The sequence below is a fragment of the Nomascus leucogenys genome, chromosome 18 (assembly GCF_006542625.1).
Source record: "Nomascus leucogenys isolate Asia chromosome 18, Asia_NLE_v1, whole genome shotgun sequence".
Taxonomy (NCBI): domain Eukaryota; kingdom Metazoa; phylum Chordata; class Mammalia; order Primates; family Hylobatidae; genus Nomascus; species Nomascus leucogenys.
The window spans coordinates 6,772,860-6,785,147 of NC_044398.1; the positions used below are offsets into that span (position 1 = coordinate 6,772,860).

A 12,288-nucleotide genomic window follows, 5' to 3' on the forward strand; every position below is an offset into this window, starting at 1 on the left:
GTTTTTCAATTTGCTTTTTCCTCATTTTGTCATTATCTTTTAGATTCTTATTACATTACAAAAACATTTCATGAAGAATATGGATGGGCAATAAACATGACAATTAACTTTAGTAGTAATCAAAGAAAAACAAAATAATTGTATCCTTCTTTAGGCCAATCCGATGGATTAAAGAATTACAGTATCCTGTTATTGTAAGTATCTAGTGAAATAAAGGCTACTAGACTTTCAAAGAGAATGTAAATTGTTACAGCCTTTTCTAAGGGCATTTTGGTAATGCTTTTCTAAACCTTAAAATTGTACTAGTGTCTATCAACCCAGAAGCTTCATTTTTTAAAACTTACACACTTGTTTTTACTGTTTTTATGATCTATAAAAAGTTTTAATGCCTTTTTGTACTCCCCCCCTTTATCAATCCCTCTGCACTACTCCTCAGCTAATCTACTGTTTGTCTCTATAAATTACTTTGCATTTTAAGAATTTTATATATGTGAAGTCATATAGTATGTATTATTTTATCCCTGGTTTCTTTAGTAAAACTTCGGGTTTCAAACATGTTGTTGCAAGTATCAATTGTTCATTCTTTTTTTATTGCTAAGTGGTAATTACCCTTATTGTATACATATATATGACATTTTATTTATCCATTAATCCATCCCATTGATGGACATTTGGATTGTTTCCAGTTTTTGGCTATTGCAAATAAAGCTGCTGTGAACATTCTTGCAGAAGTCTTTGTATAGACACTGGCTTCTCTTTCTCCTGTGTGAAGACCTAAGTGTGAAATGAGTGTGTTATATAGTAGATATATGTTTTACTGCCCAACTGTTCTCCAAAATGGTTCTACCATTATACATCCCCAAAACAAAAGTGTACGAGAGTTCTGGTTGCTACTCATCCTTGCCATTTTGTATGCTCAGTTTTTCCAGTTTTAGACATTCTGATAGATAAATAGCATTGTTTTATTGTGGCTTTAATTTGTATTTCTTTTATGACTTAACGATATTGAAGCATTGTTCTATATGTCCATTTGTCTCTGGATATCTTTTTGGTGAATTATCTGTTTACATATTTCCTCCATTTTTTTGCTGAGCTGTTTGGTTTCATGTTACTGAATTTTGTGGGACAGATACAGATGTTTAGATGTAATATATAGTTGGCCACTGAACAACATGGGTTTGAACTGAGTGGGTCTGCTTATGCAAAGATTTTTTTTTTTTCAATAAACACGGTAGGCCCACCATATCCACAGGTTGGTTCCACATTCCACAACCAAATGCAGAAATAAAAGTATTTGCAGTGTGTGAAAACTTTGGATGTGGACGACTAACCTTTTTTTTTTTTTTTTTTTTTTTTTTTGAGATGGAGTCTTGCTCTGTCGCCCAGGCTGGAGTGCAGTGGCATGATCTCGGCTCACTGCAACTTCTGCCTCCCGGGTTCAAGCGATTCTCCTGCCTCAGTCTCCCGAGTACCTGGGACTACAGGCACCTGCCACCACACCTGGCTAATTTTTTGTATTTTTAGTAGAGACAGGGTTTCACCGTGTTAGCCAGGATGGTCTTGATCTCCTGACCTTGTGATCCTGCTGCCTCGACCTCCCAGAGTGCTGGGATTACAGACATGAGCCACTGCGCCTGGCCCGACTTTTTATATAATCAGGTTCCACAGGACTGACTGCAGGACTTGAGTATGCCTGGATTTTGGTATCCACAGGAGTCCTGGAACCAATCCCCTACAGACACAGAGGGATAACTCTGTACATTTCTTCATACCAGTCCTTTAGTACAGCAGTCCCCAACCTTTTTGGCACCAGGCACTGATTTCGTGGAAGACAATTTTTCCATGGACAGGGTTGAGGGGGATGGTTTCAGGCTGAAACTGTTCCACCTCAGATAATCAGGCATTAGATTCTCATAAGGAGAGCACAACTTAGAACCCTCGCAGGCACAGTTCACAATAGGGCTTGTGCTGCTATAATAATCTAGTGCTGTTGCTGATCTGACAGGATGCAGAGCTCAGGTGGTAATGCTCACGCTTGCCCCCGCTGCCACTCACCTCCTGCTGTGCAAGCCCAGTTCCTACCAGGTCACAGACCAGTAGCAGTCTGCAGCCCAGGGGTTGGGGACTCCTGCTTTAGCAGAAAGGGGATTTGCACATATTTTCCTTAGTCTGTGGCTTATCTTTTCATTTGCTTAATGGGACCTTTCAAAGGTCAGGAGTTCTTGATTTAGATAAAGTCTAAGACACTTTATTTCTTAACATTTACCCTGAGGAAATAATACATGATTAAAGTTATATGTATTAGGATGTTCACTCTAGGAAAAATTGGAGCACCCTAATATTGAACAGCAGAATTTAGTTAAATTATGATAATCTGTAAAGTACAATACTATTCCATTGAAAAAGATTGTGTTATTACAGTATATTGACTTAGGTATTTATGGTTTTATTTACTGAGAAAGATACATCGAAGTCTCAAATTATATGCATCAAAATGTTGGCAGTGATTATCACAATGTAATGAGATTGTAACTGCTTTTTATTTTCTATTTTTCTTTGTTATTTTATTTATACTTGTAATGAACATTTATTATATTTGTTATCTATCTATCATCCATCTATCCATCTATCTATCTATCTATCTATCTATCTATCTATCTATCTATCTATAAGATGCTTTTAAAAAAAGCCCACAAGTTAGAAATGGTGTCTTGACAACTTAAGTTATTTTAACATAAATTATTTTAGAAACTTGATGGAACGTGTTTGAAGACCATGGATGGAAATGGCTATTGTTTTTATCTAGAGATGTTTTACTCTAGGTACTCTCCGCAGCTTTGGTAGTGCTGTGTCATTTTATCCGTCTTGGTATCTTATTATTTGCCCAAGCAATGTGTGTGTGCTTAAGATTTTTTTTTTTTTTTTTAAGATAGTCTTGTTCTGTCTACCAAGGCTTCAGTTCATTGGTGCAAACTTCCAGGCTCTAGTGATCTTCCCGCCTCAGCCTCCTGAGTAGCCGGGACTACTGAGGCATGCACCATCATGCCCCGCTAATTTTTAAACTCTTATTTTATAGAGATGGGGTCTTGCTTTGTTGTCTAGGCTGGTCTCAAGTGCTCCTCCTGCCTCGGCCTCTCAAAGCGCAGGATTATAGGCATGAGCCACCATTGCAGCCTTAAGAATTTATTTACAAATTACTGTGAAAAGCAAAGATAGGAATAATAGGCTTGATACCTTACTAAATCGTTGGTAAATCTCTTTCCCAGCTTATGTACATGAATGCTATGCCCAGTCTGATTTGTAGGTCTTGGACATACCACTAAAAACATCATTTTGACACTGCCATGTGTTATGTTTTATTGTTGGAATTTTTTTAAGGGACTGACTGCTTTTTATGTATTTATACATATAGGAGCTATCAAAAAACCTTGAACTGAGTACTAACAGTTTCCAACGACAGTTGCTTGCTGAAAGGAAAAGGGCATATGAGGCTCATGATGAAAATAAAGTTCTTCAAAAGGAGGTAGAGCGACTATATCACAAATTAAAGGTATTTTAAATTGCATTATGTTTTCCATAATGTGTATTAGATGAAAATTAAATATTTTAAAACACTAAATGTTACTATTCATATTTGTAAGTTGGTACAATATAATTTACAAAATTCTGATACTATCTTTAGCACTTAGAAAAGGTTTGTTGGTATAATCACTATAACAAAGTGAAATTAAAAACAAAAACAAAAAAGGTGAAACACTGAATACACCAATAGAAATGATATAACTGAAGTAAATTATAAAATCATAGAAGAAAATTATGGGAACTAGAGCTTCACTGTGTTGCATGGTTGAATAATTCAGTTTTTCCTCAGATCACCCAATGATTTATTATTTTTGAAGTTGTTTCAAATGATGCCCTTCATTTTCACAGTGTTTAGAGAAAGTATTCAAATTATTTAATTTTGTTAAAACAGGTATTCTTCATTCTACGTAGAAGTCATCAATGAGTTCTAGATAGAATGAAATTTTGCACAAAATTTTGTGTAACATAGTGCAAAATTACGTACTATCTTACGTTTTCTTTTTGTTAATCAAATTCTCAGAAAAAGCCACAGCCCCAAAATGGTCAAGTATGCCTGTGTATAAAAAGAGTGGTCTAATTTTTAACTCATCAATATTTCAGAACTTACATTTGAGAGATACTAACTAAATTATTTGTCTCTGTGTCTCAGTTAAGACAGTACTAGCTATATCAGGTAAGAATGAGTAGAAAATGAAATTTGCCTTAATTTTTTTAATTTCCAGGACATATTAGACTTTTTAGGGAAAGTTATTGCTCTATCCTAACCTCAGTATGCTGGAGACATTTCTTTCTATAGTTTGGTAGTTACAAAAGGAAGCTGAACCAGGTATCTTTCAATATGGTAAGAAAATACCAGATGACAAAGTGAGGGGTTTTGTTTTGTTTTAAGCAGAGGCTCTACTTCCTTAATTGTATTGTGTTTGTTTTCAGGAAAAGGAGAGAGAACTGGATATAAAAAATATATATTCTAATCGTCTGCCAAAGTCCTCTCCAAATAAAGAGAAAGAACTTGCATTAAGAAAAAATGGTATAGTAAATATGATTGTTCAAAAACTGATACTATTGCTATTATTTAGTGATAGTACAATAATTCTGAAATGGAAGGGAAAGAACCTCATTGAAATATATTTAAAATAAATGTATTTGTTACAATTTAAATTTTCTAATAATTTTCAGAAATCCTTTTCAGTTTTCTCCGTTTTTTCCCCTGAAGTGACGCCATTAAAATTGTTTTACATAACTTTTTCAAATTTCCTTATTATAATTTTTTTAATGTTTTTGAAAATATACAAATATACCCTGAAGTAGAAAGAGTAATATGATGCACTTTCATTTACGTGTCAGGTAGCTTTAACAGTTATACTTTTTACCAGTTTTATTTCATCTGTTTTTTTACTTTTCTCTAGAGTATTTTAAAGTAAATCTTAGCTGTCAGTTGATTTCACCTATAAATACTTTGTATTGTTATTTGTAGTTTTACTTTCTTTTTTAACAAAAGTATAATTTCCCTCTTATGTGAATTGCAAGATTTTAAAGTATAAATGTTATGAAATTTAAAGGATTTAGAGTCAGAATTCTCCCCAAATCATATAATTGCCAGTAAATCCTAGAAACAAAAATAGTATTAACCAAGCTGAGCAAAACATGCATTATATTTATATAATGAATATATATAGGTGAATATATATATTCACCATTTAAATGAAGTGCATATAAATGTACATGTATATGCCCGCACACAGGCATATATATATATATATATATATACATGCCAGTTGAATTCCATATATTTTAGCATTATTCATTGTAATAATTTTTAAAAAATAATTTTCACTGTAGCTGCATGCCAGAGTGATTTTGCAGACCTGTGTACAAAAGGAGTACAAACCATGGAAGACTTCAAGCCAGAAGAATATCCTTTAACACCAGAAACAATTTTGTGTTACAAAAACAAATGGGAAGAACCAGAACATCTTACTTTGGTGAGTTTAGCAGTATTATTATGTACCAAACTCGGTCTGAAGTTACTCCTAAAAACACAGTATCAGACATTTTGAAATTTCAGCGATGAAGCTAGTACTATGTCTATATGAATATGCAACTAGCCTTTTTGAAGGGAAAGAGGTATCGTGTATTTTATAAAATTCCTTTGGCTTGACTCTTTTAGTTTACATCACATATTTCAGGTGCTTCAGAATGATGGATTGTGCCTCTTGGGTTGGGGGCAGAAGAGAAGAATTTGCCTTCTAAGTTTCTCTTATGTACCGAGATAGTCTTGGAAAACCCGCAGTACTTTTATGTTTAGTAGCAAGTAATAGTAGTTTTCAAATGATTTGTTAGAATTTGACTAGGTTTAATTTTTTTTTTTTTTTGGTCCTCTATATAGGAGAATTTTACATGTTAACTGACTGAATAATGAACAAGGTTATTGCAATGGAATCTGACCTTATCCTGTTCAAATTAGAGTGGAATTCAAGGGGTCTCTGTTGGACTTCCATTTAAAAGGACCTTCATTCTGAATCACTGAAAGTCTCTTTCTCTAAGAGAGTGTTATCTTTAGTGTTTACAACTTAAACTCCAAAGAAAACAGCATATCGGCAACCTAGCATATTTCATACAATGGTATATTTCTATACCTTATAAGTTTCCCAGTGACCCTGAGGTCTCTTCTTGAGGTATAAAACAGAAAGGATGAACTGATTTGATTTCTGTGTATATTCTAGATTTTTATACGTTTATTTATTTTTGTTTGATAATTCAGACAAGTTAGTTGTATCCGCCAAGTGTGTTTCTGTATTTGTACTGTCATTGAGACTAGATCATGTTGATTTGTCTTTTTGAAATCACAAAGTGAGGAATAACAAAGTAATTGTTAACTTTAAAAGGACTAAAATGTAGGTCTTTTTAGTATACATTCAACAGAAGGAATAGAAACCTGGTATAGTGAAAAGAGTATAAGAGTATATAGCCTTGGAATTAGCTCTCATTTTAGTTAAATTCTAACATTTTAGTTGTGTGACTTCTTGGAGCCTCAGTTTTCTCATGTATAAAATGAGGGTGGATTACTTTTCAGGGTTGTGACAATGAGTAATCATGAAATTTTTTATTTTTTATTTTTTCTTTCTTTTTTAGTCACATGAAATTGGAAATAATCATGATGTTTATAAAGCTCTTTAGACTCAGCCTGCCACTGTAAAGGGCCTCACCAAATGGTAGCTTAGTTAGAGTACAAGCTAAGTTGCTATTGGAAAAAGACTTAATAGAGTGGCTCAAGTGAGATAAACATTTCTCTCTCTTGTAATAGACTGAAGTCAGTTGGTAGTTCACAGTTGGTAGACAGCTTTGTTTCACGGTAGTCATCCCCTGTCTTGTTGATCTTCCATTTTAAAGAGTGTAGCCCTCTTGTGTATGGTTGGAACTGGCTTTCCACCCTGTGGGAAAGGGCAACAAGGAAATGGAGGGCAAGCAGCATTTGGTTTTATAAATGTGATCTGAAGTTGCACATGTACTTCACTCACCTTAGTCCTTTCTAGCTGCAAGGGAGGGTAGCAAATGTAGTCTCCAGCTAAGCAGCTCTCTGTCCTGCTAAAACTCACAGGATTCTGTTACTAAAAATGAAAATGGATACTAGACAAGTCTTTACTAATAATAGATATTTCACTTTTATTAAGAAAAATCACACACCCATATATTTGAAATTTACCATAGGAAACAAGGAATTTTAAGTTTGTAACATTTTTATTTGATTTGAATATTATAAATTATATTAATTGGAGGCTTGGACATAGTATTGTCACTGCTCATGTTATAGTTCAACAACATCTCACTTGATGCACATAGTTGGCGAATAGCCATTTCTGGTTGACTGAATTAATCAGATTTTTGGTGAAAATGCACAAAGCAAGGATACTTCTGAAACTTGTCTCTTCAGAATTTTATGTACCGTTTTGGCTTTACTTCAGTTATACTGGTTCTAATACGTTGTATAAATGCTTCTTTACAATTTTAACGGAAATAATCCTGTGTGGTTTTGAAGAATTTTTCAAGGAGTGATAACTTGTGATTTACTGATTCATTAATTGAAAATTTGCATTCATTTTTAACTTAGTTGGTAATAATGTTTAATGGATAAATCTGTGTTGTTTAGTTCCCCCCCTTTTCTATAATTTGTGAACTTGCATTTTTTTTAACGTATAATAGGACTTGGAATCGCAAAAGCAAGACAGGCATGGAGAAGCAGGGATTCTAAACCCAATTATGGAAAGAGAAGAAAAATTTGTTAAAGATGAAGAACTCCATGTCGTAAAACAGGAGGTTGAAAAGCTGGAGGATGGTAAGAAAAAGAGTTTGTTTAAGCATGTGACAAGTCAGCATCCCTTGAGAAAGAGTGAGCGTCTTCTAATATCTTCCAGCTTAACTGTGAATTGGTTAGGTAGAACAAAGAAAGGTAGATACAGTGGTAGGGGATGGCTTATCAGGAGCCGTACACATTTGAATAATGTTATTAAGGAAAGAAAAAAATTGAACACTCTAAGTCATTTGCTATTTAGGGTTAGGGAATAAGGACAAGTTGCATTCAGAAAATTCTGATGAAGTAGAATTCAGATGCCATTTACTAAAGTTACTATACTTGTAGTGTTCTTACATATTTTAAAATTTTTAATTTTTTCATTTGGAAGTAGTTTCAAAGTTAAAGTGGCAAGAATAGCTAAAGAGCTATTTGTGAGTGAGTTGTGTCATGCCCATACCTTTAAATACTTGTATGTATATTTCCCCAAACTAGGCCATTCTCTTAGACTGTATTCTAATGTGGTTTTCAACTTCAGGAAATTTAACTTTGACACAACACATTTATCTGATCTATCATTCATATTATGATTTTGTCAGTTGATACAATATTGTTCTTGACAGAATTTTCTTCCCTCTGGTACAAGATCATGAATTGCATTTAGTGTTCGTATCTCTTCAGTCTTCTTTAATCTAGAGATTTTTGTTACATATATATATGGAGAGAGAGAGAGAGAGGGAAGGAAAAAGAGAATGTGTGTGAGAGATTAACATTTTTGATGAATATAGACCCATTTTTAAAAATAGAATGTTCTTCATTTTGGATTTGTCTGAAGTTTTCTCTTAATTAGATTCAAGTTAATGCATCTTCTGTCAGAATACCATATAAGTCTATCTCAGGATATGACATTGAAAGGTTTCATTTATTTTTAAGTGTAGAGTCTTTGCTCCATCTATCCATCCATCCATCCCTACCATACAGCATTATATTAGTTATAAAAAATAGGCAAAGAACCTTTCTTCTCCACCAGTATCTCGAAGAACAAATTTTTTTATAAATGAGAATCTTAAATGCAATATGTATTAAGTATATTATTCTCTAATCCCAGAATATCAAGTATAGAAATGAAATTTATGATGTCTTTTCTCACTTGATTTATAATACCCAAATTAAATATGGTTGTTTTATAAAATTTGATAGTTTTCCTATTTAAAAATACTGACTGTTACAAAGTCCCATTTAAAAAATTTGATTTCATACAGAATGGGAAAGAAAAGAACTTGATAAAAAGCAAAAAGAAAAGACATCTTTACTGGAAAGAGAAGAAAAGCCAGAGTGGGAAACTGGAAGGTACCAACTAGGAATGTATCCAATTCAGAATATGGAGAAATTGCAAGGAGAGGAAGAAGAAAGACTGAAGAGAGAAATGCTACTTGCTAAACTGAATGAAATTGACAGAGAACTCCAAGATTCTCGAAATCTAAAATACCCTGTTTTGCCATTGTTACCTGATTTTGAATCGAAACTACACTCCCCAGAGAGAAGCTCCAAAACATACAGGTTCTCTGAATCCTCAGAGAGATTATTTAATGGGCATCATTTGCAAGACATTGGTTTCTCAACTCCAAAAGGAGAAGGCCAGAATTCAGGAAATGTTAGAAGTCCAGCCTTCCCTAATGAGTTTGCATTTGGTAGCTACGTGCCTTCGTTTGCAAAAACATCAGAGAGGTCAAATCCATTTAGTCAAAAAAGTAGTTTTTTGGATTTCCAAAGAAGCAGTATGGAAAAACTTAGTAAAGATGGTGTAGATTTAATTACAAGAAAAGAGAAAAAAGCTAATTTGATGGAACAGTTATTTGGTGCCAGTGGTAGCAGCACCATTTCCTCCAAAAGCAGTGACCCAAATTCTGTGGCTTCCGGTAAAGGAGACATTGACCCTCTAAATTTTCTCCCTGGGAATAAAGGCAGCAGAGATCGAGAACATGATGAAGATGAAGACTTTTTCCTCAGTGAAGGAAGAAGTTTTAATCCAAATAGACACCAATTAAAACATGCAGACGATAAACCAGCAGTAAAAGCAGCTGATTCTGTAGAAGATGAAATTGAAGAAGTAGCACTGAGATGACTGACTGGAGTATACATTTTTTCTAATTGTAAATATTGAAATATTTTAATACAGTATTATAAACATTTAGACTTTTTAATGCTAAAATGTCCTTATTAAGGAACGATTTTAATAGCTAAATACAATGCGGTTAAAAAGAAGTAGATCATACATATACCACATAGATAGTTTGCCAAGAATGGAGGAGGCTTTTTTGAATGAAACCAAAAATAAAAATGTGTCTTGAAAAATGAAATAGATTTTAACTCTTCATCCAGTGCTATGGCAAGTCTAACTGCACTGGAGGTGGTATTCCTTTTCTACTTTTATCCCTATTTATATATTTATTTTTGATCATATTCTCACTGAGCTAAATACAGTCTTCCCACTAATTGTTGAATGAAAATTAAGGGTGAAAGTCTGTGTTGGGAAGTGTAGCTCTGGGTGGTGGAGAACCAGTGCTTCTTAGGGAGCCCTTCCCTTTATGGATAGGGCCAGGGGTCCCTATCTTACATGGCAGTGCTGAGCTACTCTTGAGTGATAGCAGTCACGACATGGGGATTTCCCATTCCTCTGAAAGTACCCACAGCTAGACACTACTCATTTCCCAGTTTCAGTATTTACTGAAATCACTTACCTACGATTCTGTTAGAATATTACGTTGAGTTCAGAAGACGTTTCTTTGTTTGCAAGGACAGTTGCTCTCTGTCATAGCCCGCAGAAGCTTGGGTACATTGTAATTCCTCTCCTTGTTCTCCTGCACTCTTTGTGTCTCAGTGACTGGGTGTAAGATTTCATGCCAAATGCAAGGAATAGTAGAAATACATACCAACTGCAAAGAATAGAAGAAACTTTATCCCAATATATTATAGAAAGATCTTCAGTTCAATTATGTCCAGAGTAATATAATTTGGAAATATTAATGCTTTTAAGATTTGAACTTGTCCTCAAACCAAGGAGACAACAATAGTGTAATACTATTGGAATTACAGGATTAGTTTTAAAGCAACTTTGGATAGAAGTGTTTTAGACATAGGACTTCTGCCTTGCTGATTAGAGTGGATAGTTTTCTGTTTAAATGCATTGGTCTTTTGGCTGTTTGTAATTCACTTCAGCTTATAGAGAAGTTGGTGACCTTGGATCATGCCGGGTATGATTGGTCTTTAAAAAGCAGTAATATACCACCAGCCAAGGAGAAAACACTGTTAAAATGAAGAGTGGTGGAAGTAGTGTGTTGGGAAGAATAAAAAATTTAGATTGGCACTTATTCTAAAGTGAGCTGTTTTTTTCAAGAATTTACTAGCATCTGCTCGTAGTATGATTTCTGTTGCAGTCATACATACTGATGAGGGGAAGGAGTTACTGTGTTATTCCGAGTTCTTATAAATGTGTATTATTGAATTTCATTGCATGACTATTTGTCAAGACTTACCTGGTTAGGTCTCCAATTAAAAGATGTACCTCCTATCATCTTCTAAATTGTGTTCCTTTCATTTATTGGGAACAGAATCTCTCAAAAGTACTAAACTATATCAAAAAGTTTTCTTAATAGATTTGTATCTCTGATATGTATAACCATTTACTATAATATGTTGCAGATCATTCTAATATATGTAAAACAATAGTATTTGTAATGCAGTTCTTGGTAAAATATTATGTAATGTTGATTTTGTTCCTAGCTGCTAATTTTTCTGCCAAAAGTATTCTAATTTTTAGGTTGTTTTAAAGGCTTTTAAAACTTTTTAGTTAAGTTTTTTATTCACGTCATTTAAATTAGTTTTTTGCTTTTTTTCTACCTGATGATCTCTTTAACAAGATGCAACAAGACAGAATTATTAAAATTAAACCTAAAGTTAAGTTATAGATTTAAAGGCATTATGATATTAAGCATTAAAATTGGAGATCAAAAGGTACAAAACAGGGTTTTCCTTATGAACAAACCTTACAGGGTAAATTATTTTTTTTTCTAAATGTGATTAAATTTATTTGTACTCAGAACTGTTACTAATAAAAATTAAAAATGCCCTTTGACTCTTTATTTGAGTGATACCTGAGGTTACTTAGAAAATATGTAATGGAAACAGGCCCTGCAGGGTTAATTTTTGTTTCATTATACCTTTTTTTATGTTGAGTATTTTTAGTTGAAGTAGATGAATTTGCTCTAAATCAGGTTAGACATGTATGCTAGTCTTACCAGATAATTATAGTTTTAATTAATCCTTTCACCCTTAATGGCTATCGTAATGGCACATATTGCTCATAATTTTTTTTAAAAAAAGATGAGGGTAAAGAGGATTAAATTGAATTGTGAAAT

The 12,288-nt window shown here is 33.6% G+C and overlaps 1 protein-coding gene across 2 annotated transcripts in view; it reads left to right on the plus strand.

The window, feature by feature from the left end:
* Positions 1 to 11,998, plus strand: part of LCA5 (lebercilin LCA5) — a 54,200-nt gene extending 42,202 nt beyond the window's left edge. For both annotated transcript variants that reach the window (XM_003258264.2, XM_030798911.1), the window contains exons 4-8: positions 3,413 to 3,550; positions 4,513 to 4,609; positions 5,422 to 5,564; positions 7,783 to 7,915; positions 9,133 to 11,998. In XM_003258264.2, coding sequence (XP_003258312.1) covers positions 3,413 to 3,550; positions 4,513 to 4,609; positions 5,422 to 5,564; positions 7,783 to 7,915; positions 9,133 to 9,995 — 1,374 coding nt within the window. In that variant the 3' untranslated portion in view covers positions 9,996 to 11,998. The remainder of the gene's footprint in view (positions 1 to 3,412; positions 3,551 to 4,512; positions 4,610 to 5,421; positions 5,565 to 7,782; positions 7,916 to 9,132) is intronic.
* The last annotated feature ends 290 nt before the right edge of the window (positions 11,999 to 12,288 follow it).